Below are 22,936 nucleotides of genomic sequence, written 5' to 3' on the forward strand. Positions count from 1 at the left end.
TTAAATACATTTCTTGACACCAGGTATTTGTAATTTATTTTGTAATTCAGCATCTACAACAGACGGACGAGGTAAAGGGTCTCAAACAGCAGAGACGTTGCCTCAGCATCGTTGGTTTAGCAACAGAGGAAGGTCTTGTTGTCAGAAAACATTTGATTACAGGCTTTTGACCCTCTGTCTCACCTTGTTGCTTGCTGCTGGGAGTATCGCCCATCTACATTATAATCGATTATAAGCTTACAACATGTTCACGTCAAACCACAATATTCTGGACACACACACACACACACACACACACACAGAGCATGAAATTCTCAAAATGTGACTCATGAATCCATTTAGATATCGCTGATTTTACTTTCACTCACATATTAATACAAACTGATTCTTTTCACAATAAAATACAAAGTATTTGAACAACATACATTTACAAAGTACAAAGAAGGTAAAAACATTATTGCATCCGTTTTAAGAACATCATATCACAGTCACAGTGCACTGTGATATATGGGTTGACAAAAACAGTCAGACTCTTAAAACATCCTATATTCCATAAAAACAGCGATTATTTGGGTCTAAGAAGTTTATAATCACGGCAGTGGAAGGTGCTTTGGATAAAAAACATCCAGCAAATAGCTTATGCTCCGTAACACATCGGCAGCATTATCAGATATAAGGCTTTTGGTTTACTTCAATATATGAAAGGTGCTTCCATTGGTCCTGCTGGACAGTCTGTGGTCCGAAAACCGATACAGCTGTAAACAATGTAACTATAAAAGGCATGTGGTTAATAATAATAATAATAATAATAAGTAGAGATCCTTTTCTTTAAAATACATTGTTTCTCGATATAACATTGGGTCCCGTCTTATTCACAGTCAAAGAAAAACATGAAAAAGATCATGCAGCTGGTGACGATGTGCTCTAACCTGAGGTGTTGAATGTTAAACACTGAATATCTCGCTGGTCAATCTTAGTCCTGTTCATTTTTAAGGACAGTGTTGTGTAAAGCACAAAGAGAAAGAGAGGCCATGTTGTATCAAAAATGCAGAAGGAATCATGATCTATTGTTTGGAAAAAGTGATGAATGCCCAGTAGATGGTGAATCAAGGCGTTATAATGTCAGTGAGCTCTATCTAGGAGTCTCACATCTCATCATAAATACTAAATCCAGTTGTTTATCTTCCTAGTAGAGATGCATCTACGCCTTGTTCTCTTAAAAATCCCCCCATCCTCCCCTTTCCTCTTTTAAAAATGTACCTAAAATATTATTTTAATGTCGCATTTTAAAAGAAAACTGCTACACAATCTTCAGTTAATCCTGTGTGGGCATTAAGCGGTCAAATGGACACACAATTTCCCGACATTTAAACTGACATTTTGACAACGTTAACTCTCTGTCCTGGTATAATGATATGAACGCCATCACCCTGTTGAAGGCAGGTTTTGTTAATAATATCGCTCTCGATCTGTCTGTCTGTGATGAAAAGCACATCTGCCCTTCTGTGTTTTGTGCGGAGACACACCTCTCACTCTTTTATTATCTTTGTAAACTGTCAATCCTGTATATATCTGCCTGTTTACCTCGCTTTAGGGAGACAGACCTCTCACTTTCTATCTTATCCAATATCTGTCTTTCATAATGGCAGTACACCTGTCACAGTTTCTTTTTTCTCCTAACTGTTGTCGGACATACATCTCTGGTCAGATCTGTCTTTATGCGGAGACGGGGCGGTCTCTCTTGCTCTCGGCCTCTGCCCTCTCCTCCTCGGTCATGGCCCACTTCTGGAGCTTTCCGCTGCCGAATATCGTGTAGACGATCGCACCGGTGGCGTTGAGCCCGGCCGCCACCCAGAACACTCTCCTCCAGCCCTCCAGGGAGTGCTGACACCACAGAAGAAGAGGGGACATCAGTAGCGGGTCACTGCAATGACTATGTGAGTGTCTTACCTAACTGTATACTGTGTACTGTCAGCAACTTAGTCTGGATTTCACAACCAGTTTTAGTGTCCCATGATGGTCTAAATGCTGTTTCAGGAACTTTTCCACCCTAAAGTACTTGGGGAAAAAACCTGAATCCTTGTAATTTTTTTGATTTTTTTTTGGCATAAACATGGTCAAATTTAAAAGTTACTGGATATTGACAAATTCAATCAAATTCAAAATATTCAATGATCAATACAAAAATATCAATACAATGAGAAATACAAAAATATTGGTGTCAGCCTTCAAAAATCCACATTGGTCGAAACCTAGTTTGTGTGTGTGCAGGGGTGGAAAGAGTACTAGAATGTCCTGCTCAAGTAGAAGTATTGTTATTTTGCTGATATTTTACTTAAGTAGAAATAAAAGTACTGGCGTAAAAATCTACTTCAGTAAAAGTAAAAAGTAGCTCATTTAAAATGTAAAAGTTACTGAGTTACTTTTTAGAAAAGAGTACGTTGTTAGATGTCATCTTTTCCATGTGATTCTAAAAAACGAAAAATTAGATATTACAAAATAAAGTGTAAATAAAGTAAATAATCCAGTTTCTGATGCTTATGGAGAGCCACAAAATCTGTCCTCTGTAATGGATGTGATTTAAAATGTAGTGAATTTCAATACTTCAGTAAAAGTAATGAGTCACTTCCACCCTTCCACCCTTGTGTGTGTGTGTGTGTGTGTGTGTGTGTGTGTGTGTGTGTGTGTGTGCCTGTTGATCTGTCTATATGTCTACCTGTATGCTGTGTTGACAAAGTTTTGTTACTATATGAGCATTTAAATCCCTTTGATGATCTGAGTGACCAGTGAGGTGATGAGGGTGAAACAACAAGTTTGTGTTGTGGGACTCACGTCTTCGGTCAGGTAGCCGGTAACTATAGGTGCCAGGACACCCGGGATGGTCCCGAAGGTATTGGTGATTCCCAGGAGGACGCCTGCGTACCTGGTGAGGAGAGGAGACACATGCATTGGAAATGTTTTGGTGGTGTCACATATCTTCAAAGTAGAAACCCAGGGAAGAGAGGGAAAAGTGAGTGATTTCAGTTAGTCGCCTATAAGGTGTAACAAAAAATTCCTGTGGCCTTTTACTAAATCATCTGTATGTAGGTGTAACAGGTGTTATTATTGATTTATTTCTGTTTCATTATTATCCTTACCTACCTAACCCTTTCTTTCTTTCTTTCTTTCTTTCTTTCTTAATGCCATTCTACGCTAAAAGAATATTTCTATTTTTTATTATTATCCATATCTATTTTTATCTTTATTTCTTTTTTAATGTCATTTTACTAGACAAATTATGTATTTTTTGTGTTTTATGTGACGCACACTGAATTTGCCTTGTGTATGAAATGTTCTATATAAATTCAGTTGGCCTTGCCTTGCCTTTCTATTAAATGATATGCTGTGTGACAGCTATTGGATATAATTTCAGAGACTGTCATGCATCACACTGATCTGGAAGACAGTGTATCTTAGTTATAATTAGGGCTGGGTATCGCCACTGATTTCCCGAATCGATTCGATTCTGATTCACAAGGTCCCGATTCGATTCAATTTCCGTTTTGATTCAATACGATACAATATAGATTCGGTTAGGGATATTTCAGTTACAATACCAATTTTGCTTGGATATGAAAGATATTCTCAGAGAACTAATGCTGTAAATTGTACAAGGAACCCTCTAACCTGGTGCATTATTAAAAAAAATGTAAATGATTAATTTTTACATTAAGAATTGACCCCAAAGCAGTTACATTAATGTAATTTTTATTTAACATGACCAACACAATATAGTGCAAGTTGTGCAACTCTACAGACTCTACAGGCATATATTGGGCATATATTAAAAGATCGATCTCGGGATTTTATGAATCGATATCGGATCATTCAAATGAAGATCGATTTGAATCGGAAAATCGATTTTTTAAACGCAGCCCTAGTGATAATATTAGTTTTCATGCATCTGGGTCTTCGTGCATGACTACATTTCGAGGCAAAGGCAAAGGGAAAGCGTAAGAACGTAAGCTAAGATAATGTAACCTTATGAAACTACAGAGCCGAGGCAGAGGCACCCACCGAGGAGCGATGTCTATCTGGTTGATGTAGACTCCGGCGGCGCTGGTTCCTCCGATGGTCGTGGAGAGGGTGAGCAGGGTGACGGCCAGGGTGGCACTGCAGCCGGCGTAGCCCACCGCCACCAGGCAGGCCGCAGGCAGCAACGAACCTGCTCACAGAGAGGAGGAGGGAGGGGTGTTCAAAAAAAACGGAAGGAAATACCGGCATTCTGCTGCTGGTATGAGTGGTTTGGTTTGTGCCATGTTTTGATGACGCATTGTCTGTTTATGTTTGGTTGAAAAAACACATGAAATAGACGACCGAAGGGGGATTTACTGCATTAGGTAATTTTTTCTCTTTTCTCTGTTGCTTTGCATCCAAACATCGAGAGATGACTGTAAAGATTAATTAGGGCTGGGCGATATGGTTGAAATCAATATCATGATAATCATAAGGATTTTTCTCGATATCACTATATATCACGATATGGTTCATGTATGCAAAATCACGTTAAATAATCAAATGAATGTTCATCTCATGGAACCGAACGGTGATGTTAGGTGTGGTGTCAAACAAAACTGAAATTTTCAAATAATATTCCTACCATACCTCATTTTATCAGAGTTTTTAAGTAAAATTTCCTTGTCATCATCAATTTAGACAGCAGAAATGTGTGTCACGATATTGAAATATCTTCATATCATCACGACATGATTCCACTGAAAAACGATAAACGATAATATTGAATTATCGCCCAGCCCTAAGATTAATACACCTTAACCATGATGCTTTAACAAGGTGTTGATTTCATTCAACACAATTATTGTCGACCTTTCCCTGAATATCCAAACATTTTAGTTCTGAAAACAGCATGAAGAGTTGTCAGTCGAGTCAGGATACACAGACAGAGCCGAACCACATGGGGGCAGCACTGCTCCATTCAGAACTCATTCAAAACTAACTAAACTGTTATAATTTGGTCTAACTCACCCTTTGGTCCGACCATGAAAAGAACATCACACCTGTCTACTCTCAGGACAGTTCCTTTAAATCACAGATACTAGGAGGAGAAGCAGGTTTTAAGACGCAGAGCGAAACACTGACTCCCTACCAGCTGCAGGAGAGTTATTTCACAGCTGGCTCTTTACTCTGACCTCCCTGTAGAAGGGCAGGGCGAGCTAAAATAGAATTTCCCTAAGGGGATTAATGAAGTGTCACATTATTTGTTGAATAGTCAAAACATGAATGATCTCAAAGTAAGAAGTCTGTTAATAATCTCATCTGAGTATATCACTCCGCAGTCAAGTAATCTGGTCCATCTTGTTGATTTCTAATAAAAATTAACTTGCGACACCTTGTGCCAAAAAGACGTTACTCCTTGGTTACTGCAGACAGTGCTGCTGGACTAGTTTTTTGGTGGAATTATTTTAGCTCATAATAAAATAATTTTAAATCAACTTTTTGTGTCAAATGATTAATCTTTGGCGATAATGTACAGCAAGCCCCACTTTGGTCAGGGTCTTGAATCACTTTATTGGCTCATTTTACAAAAATGACCGGCTTGCTGTACTTTTATCCCTTACTTATCTTACACATTTACATCATAGACGGGTTGTTCAGACATTGGATATATGGAAACCTATAATAGAATCAAACTAGTGCTAAATAAATCGCTTTTGAGAATGCCTTTAACTTCCTCAAAACATGTAACCTTTGCATGTGAAAGTCTTGCATACAGCATTTAGACACAGAAACAATCATGCACAGGTGAACGTAGGAGCAAATACACACACACGCACACACACACACACACACACACACACACGCACACACACACACACACACACACAATGACGACCACAAAGAGGATATGAGAGGACAAGTTCCCTTACCTGTGAGCGTAAAGATTTTGCGTACGGCGGTGACGCTGAGCTTCTCCTTCCCGATCAGACTGTCTGCTATCACACCAGAGAGCAAAGACAAAAACCAGGCACCCAGGTAGGGCAGGGCCGACAGAAAGGCATTCTGGGAGAGAGAGAGAGAGAGAGAGAGAGAGACAGAGAGAGAGAGAGAGTAAGGTCAGCTCTTAGACCTTTATGGTGTGTATGTTCTCATTACTTATCCAATGGGCCAATCTTAAAGTCAGAAATTTACGAGAAAAAAAGTCATAATTTGTGATATTAAAGTTAGAAATTTGCAAGAAAAAAAACAGAAATTTGCAAGAAAAAAGTCAGAATTTCTGAGATTAAATTTAGAAATTTACAAGAAAAAAACATATATTTGCAAGAAATATTACCCCCCATGCCCCGGCTGCGGTAAAAAGAAAATTCACCGACAATGGCCCAAATACGCCATCATAGAATACACATGAACATTATGACAAAAAACGGCATACCTCATTTTATCACCTGTTCCGCCGCAAAACAAACACTCGATCCCAAAAACCTGCCCGTATTTTCAAACGGGAAACAAGATGAAGATCAAATGAAGCCGAAGCTCACCGATTTGAGGTCGAAGTGCAGCACGTTGTCCATGTAGGTGGGCAGGGAGGTGAGCAGCGTGTAGTAGGACCAGTTCGAACACATCTGGGACACGATGATCGCCCACAGAGGCACCGACAGCAGCATGGGCAGCAGGGGCACGGACCAGCCATGACCTGTTCCCTGGGGGCGGGGGGGGGCAGTGAAGATTAGGTGAATTTAAAAATAAAACACTACACATATGTCACTGTTGTCGGACAGAAAATACACATACCTACGAGAAGAAAGTGGAAAAAGAATGCTCATTTTGCACTTTTTAAGATTATACAGTGGAGTTTTAACAGGTTTCAAAGGTTCAGACTCATAAACAAACACATAAACATGTAAGCTTTCGATTTAAGTGACAGAAAGAAAATCATAAAACATTCAGTTACATGTTTTTTTCCCTGACAGCAGCAATATGGATTTTTAGAATGATCAAAGATAAAAAAAAAAAAAATCAAAGGCTTAGACATATTTCCATTGGGGAGAAGAGGGAAGAGGAGAATATTCTGGAGTAAGGAGAAAAATTGTAGAATAAACAGTAGAAATGAAACGGATAGCTCACTTTGAAAGATTTACAAGAACAAGATCACAAAATTTAAGATGAGTGTCAGACTTCTGTCAGTGTTTCCTGTGTAGCCTACCTGGGGTCCAATGGAGTTGATGATGTAATCTCTCTCCCGTTCGCTGATTTGACGATGGGTGCGAGGGTCATCTGACACCAAAAGAAACCAAAACACTGCCCAGAGGCAACCAGCACCCCCTGCAGGAGAGAGAGACAGAGAGAGAGAGAGAGAGGGAGAGAGAGAGAGAGAGAGAGAGAGAGAGAGAGACAGAGAGAGAGAGGGGGAGAGAGAGACAGAGAGAGAGAGAGGGAGAGAGAGACAAAGAGAGAGAGACAGAGAGAGAGGGAGAAAGAGAGAGAGAGAGAGGGAGAGAGAGAGAGGGAGGGAGAGAGAGAGAGACAGAGGGAGAAAGACGGAGAGAGAGATTTATAAGTAAGCATTTATAAGATGTGACACAAGAGCTTTTTATTGCACAAGATAGTAAATAATTAAAAGAAGCTACATGTGCTCGTATGCAGGGTTCAGAGTGAAGGAAGGCAAAACTACAAAACGACAAAACGACACCACTGCCTTGACTATGAAATCATAAAAAACCTGTTATTATACCTGTTTAATTCTGTTATTCATGCCTTTATTTTCACTGAGAACAAAGCAATGTGAAACACAGCGTCCAACTGCTGCATCTGCTGAACAAAATCACTTTGGGATGTTACAGCTTTAAATGTCGGCAGTTAGCAAGTAAGACTGAGTAAGATAAGTACCTCCAATTATTTCTTTCATGTCACTGCAAAACATGACTTTTGCACTGCATTTCTTTCTGCATTTATTGGCAGGGTCGCCTTCGTTAATCTACAAATGTTTGAGTTGTCAAATACAGCACAAACTAACAGAATCAAGTATATTTCTCTTGCATATTAAACGGACATGATAGATATGTGTGTATGTTTGTCTCTGTTTCTCCCTGTATGTTTGTTATATTTTAGTTTTATTCTTTTATTCTTGTTCTTGATCTTTTTTTATCATTATTATTATTCCTATCATGTTGTCCTATTGTCTTGGTTGTCATTAATGTTCTGTCAAGAAAAAACCCCAAAAAACATTAACAAAATTCCTGTGAGAAAACCCTGGTATGTCATGATGAATGTGTGTGAGTATTTTGTGTGTGTGTGTGTGTGTGTGTGTGTGTGTGTGTGTGTGTGTTCCCTCGCTCACCACAGAGGTAGAAGACGGCGGGCCAGCCCAGGGTTTGGCAGATGTATCCGGTGAGCGGCAGAGCCACGAAGGCCCCGAAGTTTGCCCCGGCTCCGGACAGCGTCATGAGGCGGGAACGCTCCAGAGGAGGAGCCCAGCGAGCCCACATCGCCATCATGGCCGGGAACGTCACGCCCTGGAGGGACAGACAGGTAGACAGACAGGCAGAGAAAGAGTGAGACAGACAGACAGATAGACAGGCAGGTAGAGAGTGAGACAGACAGGCAGACAGAGAGTGAGACAGACAGGCAGGCAGAGAGTGAGACAGACAGGCAGGCAGAGAGTGAGACAGACAGGCAGGCAGAGAGTGAGACAGACAGGCAGGCAGAGAGTGAGACAGACAGACAGACAGGCAGGTAGAGAATGAGACAGACAGGCAGAGAGTGAGACAGACAGACAGGTAGAGAGTGAGACAGACAGATAGGCAGACAGACAGAGAATGAGAAAGACAGACAGACAGACAGACAGACAGACAGAGAGTGAGACAGAGAGACAGACAGGCAGAGAGTGAGACAGACAGACAGGTAGAGAGTGAGACAGACAGACAGGCAGACAGACAGAGAGTGAGACAGAGAGACAGACAGGCAGAGAGTGAGACAGAGAGACAGACAGAGACAGACAGGCAGAGAGTGAGACAGAGAGACAGACAGAGACAGGCAGGTAGAGAGTGAGACAGACAGACAGACAGACAGACAGGCAGAGAGTGAGACAGAGAGACAGACAGAGACAGACAGGCAGAGAGTGAGACAGAGAGACAGACAGGCAGAGAGTGAGACAGAGAGACAGACAGAGACAGGCAGGTAGAGAGTGAGACAGATAGACAGACAGACAGACAGGCAGAGAAAGAGTGAGACAGACAGATAGACAGACAGACAGACACACAGACAGACAGACAGAGAATGAGACAGACAGACAGACAGGCAGGCAGAGAGTGAGACAGACAGAAAGATACACACACACACACACACACACACACATACACAGTCAATTTTGATTCTTTATAAGAAATATGGAACTGTAAAATATGATTCGACCCATATGGGATTTTGAAGGCCGATATCAATATTTTTGTACCGAAGCTGCCGATAGCCGATATTTTCTGCCTCTATTCAATATCTTTAAATTTTACAATTTTCATACCAAAATAGCAAGGGTTCAATGTTTCCTTCTGAATTTTACTCATGGGAGTTAAACAGCATTTAGACCATCATGGGACACTAAAACTCTGCACTGAAACCCAGATTAATTAAATTTGTTTAGGTGAGTTTGCTGCTCCGTTGGGCAGAGTGATGCACTGCACCTATTTAGTGGTAGAGGAATCTCTGAGATACATTAATGCCTTGAAATGAGGAATTCATCTACTAAAAGCACTACTGAGCAATTAAATAAAATGTGCAAAGATAATACAATGTGCAGGTCTTTCATCGGCAGTGGGCAATACCAACTGGCTGATAGTCAATATTTAATAAAAAGCCAATAAATGCCCAATATATTGGTATGTGATCCTACTGTAAAAGTGGATTGTCTTTATCCTAGATGCACACAGTCAGAAATCTAAACACACACACACACACACACACACACACACACACACAAACATCAATTTGGATGCTATTTCAAATGTATTCTCTGTATCCGTTTAAACAAAAACATAAAAACACACACACAAAAAAATCCCAACGCCTTTTCCCCCGCCCAACACCCTCTCACCTCCCCGAACCCCTCCAGCGCCCTCAGGGCGAACAGCCAGTAGGACCCCCACTGTGCGGCCCAGGGGGTGAAGATGGTGAGGGCAGCGGTGCCCAGCACCCCCCCGCCCAGGAACGCGGTCCCCCCGTAACGTCCGGACAGGTAGCCGCCCGGGACCTGGGTGAGCAGGTAGCCGAAGAAGAACGCTCCCAGCAGCCAGCCCTGCGTCTCCGAGTCCCACGGGTACTGGGGGGTCTGGGAGAAAAAAGGGGGGGGGGGGATTAAAGTCATGGGCATTACACGATATTCATTCAATCATTCAGTCTTTCATTTTCTTCAACCGCTTATTCCTATTCACAATCAGTGTTGAGATTGTTACTTGAAAAAAGCAATTACACATTACTTGAATTACATGAATTACTTATTACTCACTGACAAAAGTAGTTTGTTACTTTACTTTAACGTTTCATTACTTCTGCGTTACACCCGAGGATGATTGTACAACTTGTGTTCATTGGGCCGATAAATATTATAGACCTAAGCCCACATTACCAGCAGAAGTATCTAAATAATGACAGACACAAAATCTTTCTTTTAAGGTTTTTGTAATAAAGAAAGAGCCTACTGCATTAAATTCTGACTGTCCAAGCCGTATTTAGGGGAATCTGTCAATAGATATTACGGCAATAAAGAGGTTAAAAAGGCTGAAGAATGAAGCGCAAGTAACGACAAGTAAAGGAAGTCAGTTGTTCCTCATACCGCTTTTTCTGGCATTTTTCTGAATCGCACAGTAGGCGGATACAGGCACAAACTGAGGGTACCATGACCCTTTAAAGTTTCGTCTAACCTCTACATCTCTACAACATTTGGACAAGGACAAAGTGCTGTTCTCCTAAAGCCACAGCTCCATGCTGAGGCCCACCAGTTCTCTAAGCATTGCTCCACCACAGGGCCTATTACTTTATTCCTGTGAGGACACATTCCAACACTTTTCAGACCTCTTTGAGATTGATAAAAGACTGAATTTGGTCTAATTTGATGCAATTCAATCAGGTTTGTGGAGTGATTTTGACATAACTTGCTTATTACAAAGTAAAAAAAATTATAACAACATGTGTTAGGATAATATTATCAAAAAACAAATATATGCTGTGCCAAACTACACACATTGATTCTTTATAAGCGTTTCCAAAAGGTGAAATTCCACTTTGGGGAAACTGTGTTTGTCCTTCTCACCCCGTCAGGCTGGGACAGACTCTGGCTGGTGTTGTCCTTCCCTGCAGGCACGGGACACGCGTGGACGACGGAGCTGTTCAGCGCCGGCTTGGGGTCGGTGGTGTTCACCATGGCTACCATGGCAACGCTGAGGTTGACACGGAGACCGTAGACGACGGAGAAGCCGAAGAACATCAGGATGGCCAGGTTGAGCCGAGCCGAGCAGCACTGAGGAGGCACTGCTGATATGAAGATGACAAGAGATTACAGATTATAGACATGAAGTCTGGACTGAAGGAATGGATTTATCTGATCTGAGGAAATTAGGCTTAATCAGCATAAAGTTTTAAATCACTTCTTAAAATTCATTTTCATAGACTTGCTTTCTTGCTTTGCACACATTACCTTTTGCTTTTTCCAACAACCTTAACAACCCAGGGCATAATTACATCATATCCTGTTTATAGCAAAATTACAGTACTGTAAGCTCCTAAAATAGTAAAACAATTTCATAGCATTCAGCCAACAGCTTGGGACAGTTGGCTACAATTACTTCATCTGCAGTAAAATTTGAATTTGGACTTAAAATTGAAAGATGAGTCTGGCAAAAGAGCAAACTTTGACTATGGGTCTTTACTGGCCTCCATGTTATACAACTTAGCTGTTGTATAACATGGAGGCCAGTAAAGACCCATAGTCAAAGTTTGCTGACCATCTTTACCTCACTGTAGCTCCAACGTCTATATTTCAGTAACATGTGATTTTACAGGTCCATCAGTTTAACTAGAGCCATCTGACACATCTAGGTCTTGCACAACAGGTCATCTCTGGCCACTGAAGTGCTGATGAGCACATTGCCGCCATAACTAGAAAATGTTTGCTGAGTAACCAGAAAGACAGGACAGTTTGCACAACTAATTCCTTAAAAAATAACTAGCATGACGCTGCACACCGGTCATGACTGCCCACACTGCTTGTACTGTGTCACTACCTGAATACCTTTGCTTCAATACTGGACACTACTGTATTTATGTGTTTATGGATAGAATTACATTCAACCAGACACACATGGACAGAACAGATAAGTCAAAATGTGGCAAAACTGTAGTGTCATATGGACAGAAAGGCGTATGCAACGCTTATGAAAAAGGTTGGTTTGTTGTAAACTAAACTTCTCCGATTTACTTTTTTCAAGCACAATTAATATTTAATGTCACGTTGAAAGTAAAATTGTCTTTGCACCAGTGTTTTCTATTTGTAATGTGAAAACAAAAAAGAAATGAAACAGAAAGAATTTGGTTTGAGTTTTTCACTGACCAGTCTTTACCTGCTACAGCTAAAAAAAAAACAAGCACACCTGTTTCATTCTCGAGGAGGGGTTCGCTATCTTCCCTCTCGTCCGAAGGGGCCGAGTTGATGACGTAGCCATTTTGTGACGGCATGGCGGTCAGCTGACACAGGAAGGATTAGCCTGCAAAATGATGTCACCGAGCCATGGTTGTCCAGGAAATCTGCGGGACAGATAAAGATGGCAACCAGTCAGAAAAACACAAACACACGCACAGATTAACACAAGCATGCACGCCCCATGCACACACACACACACACACACACACACACAACGATTCACACAAAGAGGAACTGACAGTGAAGTCAATAAGCAAGACAAGTCAAGTGACAACTAGATAACTTGTGACTTTTCAAAACATTAAGACACAACACAATGAGGCCAAAAATCAGCAGCTTGATAACGCTGATACACACAATGCCACCTCATGTTGTTTGTGTGTCAGGAAAAATTATTTCACAAGAAGCTGGACGAAACTGACCGCATCTGCACTTACACGATGTTATTGATGCTCAAAGTGGCGACACTGGAGAGCCGGGATGGAAGATGACGAAGACGATGACGACGAAGCTCCGAGTCAGCCTGGCTTGAGATGAGCCTCACTTAACTGGAACCTGTCAACAACGAGATAAAGGTCTTCTGTAAACACGACACACAAATATTTCGGCTGTTGTCGGGTGAAAACCTTGTATCTCAGCCTTGTTTTGATGACTGAGCATTTTTGAGTTTATCTTAGTGTTTATTGTACAGTTCAAAGTAGAGAGAGACAGGAACGATTGGGAGAGGTCTTGGCTGGATTCGAACCCAAAACCCAAAACCTAGACCACTGAGCCACCAAGACGCCCCATTTTTGAGTGCTTTGCTTGCTTAAAGTTTCATAAACCCAATAAATTTCCTTATCCCATATAGGAGCCTGCAATCCTTCAGCTGAATTTAAAACATTAAAATCACCAAAATTGGAGCTACGAGGTATCAAAAAGAAAGCTAAAAGGGAAAATAAATCCAACAAACAGCAGTAACTACTTTTTGCATGTTGTAAAGGTCAAAGGTCAAGACCAGAGTTTAGATCTGATATCAATAAAAATATACCCAGAAACGCTATTAAATGACATACGGTCAACTTCTGCACCAGCAAGACGTTTGTCAGCCCAGGATGTAAACTTTGTCATTTTTCAGACTTTCTCTTCTCACACAGTTACTGCTGTCTAGCTTTGTCAGGCGGAACTCATATATTCACACAGCACATAAAGACAAGGATGGTAAAGGGATCCTCCAGAGCAGCTGGTCTGAGGTGATCAGGCCCAGAGACACAGTCACATGAGCAGAATGACTCTCGAAGTATCATACCAATCTGACAGCTGTGGCTTAACTATTCAAAGCCTCTATCTGTAGGAACAATGTGTTGGTTTCATCTAGGTTAGTTTAACGTCCAGAAATGCTCTCCGCACTAAACTCAAAAGGTCTGACTGTGCAAGAGTGTGTGTGTGTGTGTGTGTGTGTGTGTGTGACTAAAAGCAATTCTGCTTACTGCTGTGAAACCTCTGAAGACCAGGCTTCGGCTGGCCAGCGTGATGCCAGTACAGAAAAATGTGTGTGTGTGTGTGTCTGTATGTGAAGTGTGTTTATATTGTTCGCTGATGGCAAGAGCTGTAAAAAGGAGGGATATTGAAATGACATAAAAAATATTACAAAAAGAACGTGTGCAAAGAATGACATCTGACTATGCAGGGGAAAGAAATGACAGAACTGAAAACAGTGTCTCATCGTGTGTGTGTGTGTGTGTGTGTGTGTGTGTGAGAGAGTGTATCATAGAAGGAGGCAAACTAGAAAAACTGGCTGAGAAGAAAACTTTAGAGTGTGAAGCTCTGAATTAACTAACCAGTGACGGTCTCATCTAAGTCAGCAAAAGAAACATGAGATATCGATGGATCAAACTAGCTATAAATAATTTGTAGCGTTTGATTTAACCTCTACGGAGCACCAGATGGGTGGGGTTTACTGCACAAGAACAATTCAGACAGTGTCAATTAAGTTGTCAATCACAGAAAAGTATTCAGACACATTCTGGCACTCAATATATTGTGCTGTGTGGCCCCCAACCAATTCATTTGATAACTTGGTACACCATAAAATAACCACCAAGAGTATTTGCAAGTATGTGACCCAAGTCTGACATGTGTGTGTTTATGCTGAAGTGTGTGTGTTTATGCTGAAGTGTGTGTGTTTATGCTGAAGTGTGTGTGTTTGCCAGTGAATCCCCTCATATGATTCCTAACAAGCGTAGCCCGGTTCACTTCTCCTTTCTGTGACAATCCCTATATTATAACACATATTATGACACTGAAGTGCAGCACTGTACTTAAAATCCAATCAAGCCAGTTAGAGTGATCACACGTGGGTCTTTCCACTGACAGAATTTCCCCATCTGTGTTTCCTGGCTCCTTAAGTTTCACTGAAAAATTCACACAGTTAACACGTTGTAGAAACACAGCTTAGCCTAAATAGTGCAAGACAGTTTTGTCTGAGCCTTACGGACCTCACTAGGTCAGGATGGATTTGATTATGTGGTTAATCTTTGGAGGAACTGGTTAAATATGGCCTGGTACCACGGCAACCAACTTAGTGCAGGTCTCTGTTTAGGTGTGTCAAGGAAAATGAGCGAATTTTTTTTCTTATTTCCTCTTATTTCTCCTTTTATTTCCCCTTTTACAGTGAGTGTAAAGTGAGTGTAACAGAGTTGCTATTTGGATTCAGACCATTTAAGTGTAAATAATTATCTTTATCAGGTTTTTTTCCCCCCTCTTTCTCCTATAAATAATGTAGCTAAACCATGGCACTATGGACATTAAAGTAATATGTTCACTGGTGATTTCCATGGCTCTAACAGGATGATGGTGCTAAAATACATATTGTTATACTCAGATTATTACTATTATTACTAACGTTAACGTAAATTCAGGTCACACCAACAGGAGGCTACCATATTCAAAAGTAGCCTAGCATAACCCAAATCCTCTATCCTCTGTGAATGTCCAACAGTCAATTAAATCCCTCACTGTCATTACAATATTGTAACAATATGAAAAGCAGATATAACGTTACAACACAGGACAGTATAGGTTACCTAAAATGAAATAAACCACACGTCAGTGGCTCTTAGAAAAGGGCTGTAACCTGACCTCCGGTATTATGTTATATACCTACAGTATGTATTACGGTAAGTTAAGATATTTTAGATTTAACTGAAGCTTACCGTGTAAAGGTTTTTGAACCCCAGACTCCTGGTTGAGGCGGCGGGTCGGTCGCACCGGCACTGAACGTAAAACCAAGCAGTCAAAGTCTCTCATATCAGCCGGCAAGAAACTAAAGAGCAGTGCTGCTGTTTTTTTCACTGGCAGGCAGAAAAACAGACGGTCACATGAGCGGTACGTTTTTGAGATGACCACAGATCTTTATAACGCAACTCATTACAGACTAGCTAGTGAAGTCGTTTCACATGTTCTAGAAATCAGTACTGAGGATCTGGAGGTCCAGCACATGACCAACGGAAGGCCCCTCCTCCCTCCCTGCCTTTACGTTCGAGTTTATGTGAACGTACTAACAGATATATAATTTTTTTTTTTTTGCAACAAATGATTTAAAACGCACTCTTTTGTTACTGTGGCAGACTGTTCTTCCCGCAAATCTATCTTGTATGTTATCATCGGGGAGAAATGTATTTCCGCACATTTGTGAGCGTTTTCGTGTGTTGTTATGGCAACGACTGTTGAGTGTAGCCCGACCGGCAGAGCCACTTAGCAGACACACAGCCCAGCTGCCGGTAGTGAGCGTTAATTATTCATTATCACAACTTTTTAGCTAACTGTCAGCTATAAAGCGTCGCACTCATGGCCCATTACAGAGTAAGTATTCGGTAACATAACTTTTTGTTAGTTTAAATTCTTGTTTATAAGGCAAAGTTTCGTTGTTGTTATGCGTTATAGCTAGTCTTCCGCAGCCTCAGCTGTGCTAACTACACAGCAATGTGCGGGCTAGTCTCACTTCGCTGTGAACACACTACAGGTTGTTCTGTTCATTAAGGATCATATTGGAATACACACTGATAAACCGAAAGAATTACTGTGCTAATGGACAAAACCTGTCAGAAATACTTAACTTGTATGAAATTTAGCCATTATCATTTGTTTTCAGGCCTCAGAATCGAAACGAGAACAATTTCGAAGGTACCTAGAAAAATCTGGGGTCCTTGACAGTCTCACCAGTGGTAAGTATATCAGAAATTCAAATACCAATTTGGCAATGTAAACTTGTTACTAATGCATGTTGTTTGATCCATCCATTTATTTGCTTTCCACCAATACCAATTTTGGGCTGCATCATCATCCTTTCATTTGCCTTTTGCAGTATTAGTGACACTTTACGAAGAGACAGACAAACCTAATAATGCCCTGGAGTATCCTTTTGTTGAGTATATGCAGCTTTGCAAAGTTTAGTAGTTGCCAAAGTTGAGTTGTTTACTAGTAAAAGACTGAAGTGTTTCTTAAGTGATGGTTCAGGACTCATATTCCCCCCCACAACAAAAGTAATGCTATGTTTTTATGAGCCTAGATCCCAGGAGAAATCATTAGTTCTGGTCTGTGTCCCAAAGTAAGGTAGAATTTGTCATGTTTTTCACTGTGGCTTGCAGGGGGAAAAATACTAAAGCCTGGTAATTAAATGCAGTGACTATGGAGAAAGGCTGAACACACACAATGATCATTAAAATATGTAGGTAGCAGTGCTATTACATCTCACTGGACACACTCAACAAAGTTATCATCCAGCCTTTAACTCTGTGTATCCTGGTGTTGGTAAACCAGAATCTCCTGTGTCTGACTTGGAACTTGGGGCTGTCACTGCACTAGACTCACAAAAATTGTTGTTGTGTGTTGCTGACATCCACGACACCTTGCATGAATACACACAGTAAGCCAATATTGGTCAGCAGAATAGTGTAGTGTGTAGGGAGCTCGCTCTTCAACTGGAGGACGTGGGTTCAAGCCCCTGTATTGGCAAGCATCTCCCCTGCTGAAGTGTCCAGGAGCAAAACACTGAATCCCTACCAGCCGCAGAGGCACTGTAGAGAAGGAGGAAGACAATTTTCCTTTGATCAATAGAAATATCACATAATCACTATTTGTTGCATGCATGGCCCCAGTGGGAACTGGACCACTGTTGGTGTGTAGTGTCAGGATCAAGCTACATTACGACCACAGATTACACTGAAATGTTCAGAGAACACGTTGACCTTCACCGACACAGTTTCATAAAGCTCCACCTGGGCGCGGCCGGTCCGGAGCCGGCCGACACCGACGCTCTTCGCTTGGAACTGGCTGAGCTGCAGCAGAAGTGCACCCTGCTCCTGGAGGAGAACAAAGAGCTGAGGAATAGGGTGAGATGCTGCTAAAATATTTCTCCCTAAATTCACAAATGTGTAGAACTGCCTGCTTTTTTTTTCTGTTGCAAATAAAATCTTTTTTACATATTTCAGCTTTTGCAATATGAACCATCGCCTGAGGAAGGAGCAGCAGAGTAGAGAAGAGGAATTTAATTGTTGCCTTCTCCCCCCAAACAAAAGTTGTATAATGGCATTTCCTTGTAGAAATATGTAAATGTTTATTACCCAATGATGGATGTACAGTGAATAGTAAAATCACTGTTGATTTTTGTTATGTAACAAGAAGCAACTTATTCTTTCTCAGTAATAAAAATGGTCTTGCACCATTCAGTATAATTTTGTTGTTCTAAATTGATTCTTGCTCCTCTGATCCCAGCCACAGTTTTTGCTTAACTCAGTCACTGATTTGAAATAATAACTTGATGAACAAAAACATTAATGACATTATTTGTTAGAATGGTGTATTATTTGTCAAAGAAATTATATAATTGATATCAATTGCATGGCTCAATGTCAAGTTAAAAAAAAAACAATATTCGTATAAAAGCAATAAATCATTAGTCACTGCCCACAAGCTTGATAGGAAATTGAGATTTGATAGAAAACAACACATCGAAAGATTCAAATTTTAAGCATGTTACAATTAGTACCACAACAGCAAAGATTTTTGATATTTTGTACTTGTGTTTGGGTTAGGGTTAGTGTTAGTGTGTTTTTTATTTCCTTCAAATTGTTGCAGGCACCTTCAGAGCTGCATGTTTTGTGTAATACTTAATTTTGTCATTGAATTACTCAAGTCAATTTGTAAAGACTTACAGGTAAACACTAAAGATATAGACAGTCATGTGTGTATATAGAGAATTCAAACCACAGTGAAACGTATTGGAACAAGGGTTGGATTCATCAAAACACAGTTATTGATTCAAATAGTCTGGTTACATAACAGCAAATTACTGCCTAAAGCAGCATACTAGATTCAGTTTTCCATTACTCTGTTGTTTCATTTTAAACTGACTTGTTGCACGCAACCAAAGAATTACATGTCCATCTGAATCTCTGTAACAGAAAACAAGGAAACAAAACAATGCGTTGTGGTCAGAGCGTGAATATCACTAAACATAACATATAATCTGTTCAACTTGAAGGCTAAGAGCGTTAGAATGAATCTTTGCCTTATTCTCCAGTAACTGTTTTTAAAACTGTTTGTAAAAAGGGTGTTTGGAGTCAAGGGTATAATCTCTTGCAAACAAGAGAAGGCTGTAACCATAGCAATAAAGGCTTTTTAACTTTTGCACCTACAAGTGCCCTGCCTTTCTTTTTTTTTAAATGAAACTGTGTGTACAATAATATTGTGTCCACATAACTTGCATGCAAACATGGCCTACTGAGAGTTTCTGTTGCCATGATGACGTATGTTTAGATCTGCAGGTCGGTCGGGGCTCGCCTGCTGCTGGCACTGCTTGCCACTGACACTCTGCGGTTGGGAGAGGAGGGGGTGGGGCTGTTGCTCTCCCGGCTGTGCCGAGATACAGAGCTCAGCTCCCCTGCAGAGTCCGGGCTCTGGGACCTGTTTAGTCTCTTCAGGTCTGATTTAGTGAGAGTCCTGGGTCGAGGGGCAACAAAGCTGCTCCGTGGCTTTATGCTGATGTTCCCGGGGTAGGAGTCCCCGCTGTCCGACCCGTTCCCCTCCACCACTGTGGAGCAGTTCCAGGGTGGACTGACCCTCCGTGATTTCCTTGCGATGCCTGACAAGGTGGTGCAGGAGGAGGTGTCTGCTACAGGGAGGGTGGGATACTCAGAGCTCCCGCACTCAAGGTCCTCGTGATGGGGCAGAGACCGGGCGAGGTCCTCCGGCTCGTCCTGTTTGTCGACAGGAGGCGAGCGCGTCTCGCTGCTCGTGTTGTTAGAGTTGCTGTTGTGCTCAGTGGGGCTCGGTACGACCTCCTTGCTGTCCTTGTGGCTGTCCGACCCTGGCTTTGCACCGGGGTCTCCCTGTATTGGAACAAAGGCAGAGGAGGCATTGAGAAGGGGGTAAGTCGGGCCGTTGCCCTGCTTCTCCAGCAGTAATGTGTATCCACTCGGTGCTGTGGGAATAGTAGTCTTGCGACCCACAGAAGTGCCCATGCAAACCTGATGCACAACAGAGTTCTTTTTTGACTTGCTGACGTAGTAGTCATCAAGGTCATCCTTAAGATGTGGGTAGTAGTCCAGGATGCCCTTCTTCAGCCTCTTGTAGCCCAAGTGCATGATCTCCAGTAGGCTGAGAAAGAGAGAGATGCAGGCTATCGCCTGCATGAACATCATGAAAACTGTTTTCTCTGTGGGTCTGGAGACAAAGCAGTCTACGACATTTGGACAAGGCTCCCTTTCACACTTATAAAGAGGGTTCAGGTAGTGGCCATAGAGGATATACTGGCCCGTCATGAAGCCGACCTCCACCACTGAACGAGTGACAATGTGGGCCACGTACGTACGCAGCAGAGAACCCCTCAGCGGTGCCTTGTTGAGCTTCCCCTGCTCCAGCTGCCTCATCTCCCGCTCAATCCGCCTCCGCACCTCCACCAGCTCCAAGTCCACTGACTCAAGTTCCCGGCGAAGGGCCACCTTCTTACAGTGGCGCTCCTTCTCCAGGGCTCGCAGCTGGTAGATGGCGTGACCCATGTACACCAGGGACGGCGAGGACACAAAAATGACCTGCAGCACCCAGTAGCGGATGAGGGAGATGGGGAAGGCTTGATCGTAGCAGATGTTACGGCAGCCGGGCTGCTCGGTGTTGCAGATGAAGTCCGATTGCTCGTCGTTCCACACGTCCTCCGCTGCGACGCCCAACACCAACATCCGGAATATGAACAGGATGGTCAGCCAGATCTTGCCGACCATGGTGGAGTGGATGTGCACCTCCTCCAAGATCCCACCAAGGAAGTTCCAGTCTCCCATTTTCACACGAGCAGTGCTATAATCAACAGGGGAAAAAATCATGTTGCTGTTTGCCGATTGCTTTGTTATTGTGGGAGTGGAAATTAGACTGTTAAACCTACATTATTTTGTCATCACCTTACCAATAAGCTAATTGTACTGGGTCTAATATTTTACTAGGCTATAAAACAGTTGACACTGAAATAAAGCCAGGTATGAAAACAGGATTTACAGTAGTACAGTATTGAGCCAGTGCTACCTTAATTCATAGGCAAAAAACTTAAGTTTGTGTGTTATCCATGGTATTATTGTTAAATTACTTAAAAATGTCACTGTATTTACCTGATATAAAAATAATTATTATAAATATTTACACAGTTATCACAACAATTTATTAGCATTCGAATAAAATGTCACCTGCAAAGACTTGGGAATTGGCAATCATTAGACACGATCCATAATCATTTCAGAATAATCAAATGACCATCAATAATTGTAACCCATGATGTCATTCTTAGGAGTGTTTACCACAACAAAGGAGAGAAAACACTGTCCTGTATTAAACTGATAGGTTTGGCCTATGGCAATGTCTTTGCAAAATTACATTACTCACTCAGAAAGCTCAAATAAAGATTTAGTTTGAAATGAGTAAACTTACCTTTCATTTTGGATATGAAATGTAAAGATAAAGGTCTATTGCAATAAAATCTGCTATTGAACACAATCCTAAGCGCATGGTTAATCTTTTTTTTTTTTATCCTCTTCTAGAAAATGGCAAATGTAAAATTTAAATGCTCTTGGAGATTTCAGGCTCCACTGCTGGTGAAAACTAGAAAAAAGTGATCCCTGCTGGCTCTAGTTGTTCAGAACTTATAGCCTGCGAAGGGAAATCAATGCTGTGTTGTGCTGCCATTTACCTTCCAGCGGTATGAACGGACTGCCGGGTGCTGCGAGTCATCGGGGATGAAATGCGTTTCAAAATATTCAATCAGTTGTTGCCTGTTTCTGGTTGCTCTCAAAGGACCCCGGACCGGTTGACCCTCCTAAATTCACCCTGTGCTGCAGGTCAGAACATGGAGAGCTGGAGCGCTGGGTTCCCTCTGTGGTGGGAAGGCTTCTGTGGTTCCTGCAGGTGGATAAAAGTCCATACCATCAATTATTTCTGAAATGGTTCAAATGTTACTTAATATGTTTGTGACCACAACATTTATTAAAATCCTCCATTTATTTGGACATTAGATTTTCACAGTGAAATATTTACATCCCAAAAAGACCATGAGCCATGTGATGATGAGCAATGTAATTTGATTTCCCGTCTATCCCCAAAGTGCAGTCAAACATCATTATTAATCACTGGAGTAGCTGCAGCTCATCCGCCTGGCTGTATATTCCAAGCTCAATCATACTCTTTATCAAGGGTCATGACATCATACAAGGTTGGGAAGTCAATACATTTTGGACTGAGCCTCATTAAGCCTCATCAAACTCAGACTGCATTTACAGTCAGATGACTAGAATCACAGTGCCGGAAAACAAAAACAACAGAGCCCAGTATCATTTCTTACCTTATTATAGAATATCCAGTTTATTTTAGTCTGTTTAAGGATACGGACAGTGGGAGCATCTTTTCCCATCTTTTCATCAAACCATGTTTTTCCACAACCATTTCTGTCTTTCAGGCCATTATGCTATAACCACAACAGCCTGGGAGACCATCCACCACCTCTGTCCAGCCTCATCCCAACTGCACGTTCAGCCACTATATTACTGCTAAACACCAGTCGAAACATGTCTATCATTGCCTTTGGTCGTCAACTGTCCTCCCATACATTGGAAACTGGCACTATTTTCCATATTATTATTTATGTGTAATACAAGTCAAATCTGACAATAAGTTGGGTTATGTGGTGAGAAGATATTTGTGGCTTGGGGACTACTGACAACTTTATCTAGAGAG

General features: G+C 41.6%; 3 protein-coding genes across 4 annotated transcripts; 1 reads left to right on the forward strand and 2 right to left on the reverse strand.

The window, feature by feature from the left end:
• Positions 1-28: 28 nt before the first annotated feature.
• LOC139646938 (sialin) lies at positions 29-16,000 on the reverse strand. Of its 2 annotated transcripts, none has more exons than XM_071522737.1 (12): positions 15,880-16,000; positions 13,123-13,240; positions 12,636-12,789; positions 11,300-11,520; positions 10,085-10,318; positions 8,336-8,510; positions 7,202-7,320; positions 6,537-6,698; positions 5,928-6,060; positions 4,057-4,204; positions 2,833-2,915; positions 29-1,884 (listed from the first exon to the last, which is right to left on the reverse strand). In XM_071522737.1, exons 3-12 carry the CDS (start codon positions 12,718-12,720, stop codon positions 1,658-1,660), a joined length of 1,587 nt encoding a protein of 528 aa, XP_071378838.1. In that variant the 5' UTR covers positions 12,721-12,789; positions 13,123-13,240; positions 15,880-16,000; the 3' UTR covers positions 29-1,657. The 2 variants fall into 2 exon arrangements, with proteins under 2 accessions (XP_071378838.1, XP_071378839.1); XM_071522738.1 differs by having other exon boundaries at positions 2,833-2,923.
• Positions 16,001-16,333: 333 nt separating this feature from the next.
• mycbp (MYC binding protein) lies at positions 16,334-18,398 on the forward strand. Its single transcript, XM_071522761.1, has 5 exons — positions 16,334-16,528; positions 16,818-16,890; positions 17,031-17,079; positions 17,928-18,057; positions 18,157-18,398. The coding sequence occupies exons 1-5, from the start codon at positions 16,514-16,516 to the stop codon at positions 18,199-18,201; spliced, it is 312 nt and encodes a 103-aa protein (XP_071378862.1). The 5' UTR covers positions 16,334-16,513; the 3' UTR covers positions 18,202-18,398.
• A 1,081-nt stretch (positions 18,399-19,479) lies between these two features.
• LOC139646951 (gap junction alpha-9 protein-like) lies at positions 19,480-21,003 on the reverse strand. Its single transcript, XM_071522755.1, has one exon. The coding sequence runs from the start codon at positions 20,998-21,000 to the stop codon at positions 19,480-19,482; it is 1,521 nt and encodes a 506-aa protein (XP_071378856.1). The 5' UTR covers positions 21,001-21,003.
• Between the last annotated feature and the right edge of the window lie 1,933 nt (positions 21,004-22,936).

The sequence above is a fragment of the Centroberyx affinis genome, unplaced genomic scaffold (genome assembly GCF_046629955.1).
Source record: "Centroberyx affinis isolate AG114_WGS23_722 - 3 ecotype Tasmania unplaced genomic scaffold, CSIRO-AGI_Caff_v1 ptg001025l_1, whole genome shotgun sequence".
NCBI lineage: Eukaryota > Metazoa > Chordata > Actinopteri > Beryciformes > Berycidae > Centroberyx > Centroberyx affinis.

Coding starts and splice junctions, on each gene's coding strand:
- LOC139646938 (XM_071522737.1), bottom strand. CDS start 12,720: ATGCCGTCACAAAATGGCTACGTCATCAACTCGGCCCCTTCGGACGAG. Junction 7,321..8,335: donor CGCCGTCTTCTACCTCTGTG/GTGAGCGAGGGA, acceptor TCTCTCCTGCAG/GGGGTGCTGGTTGCCTCTGG. Junction 1,885..2,832: donor CCGGCTACCTGACCGAAGAC/GTGAGTCCCACA, acceptor CTGTGGTGTCAG/CACTCCCTGGAGGGCTGGAG.
- mycbp (XM_071522761.1), top strand. Junction 16,891..17,030: donor CCTTGACAGTCTCACCAGTG/GTAAGTATATCA, acceptor TGCCTTTTGCAG/TATTAGTGACACTTTACGAA. Junction 18,058..18,156: donor ACAAAGAGCTGAGGAATAGG/GTGAGATGCTGC, acceptor TACATATTTCAG/CTTTTGCAATATGAACCATC.
- LOC139646951 (XM_071522755.1), bottom strand. CDS start 21,000: ATGGGAGACTGGAACTTCCTTGGTGGGATCTTGGAGGAGGTGCACATC.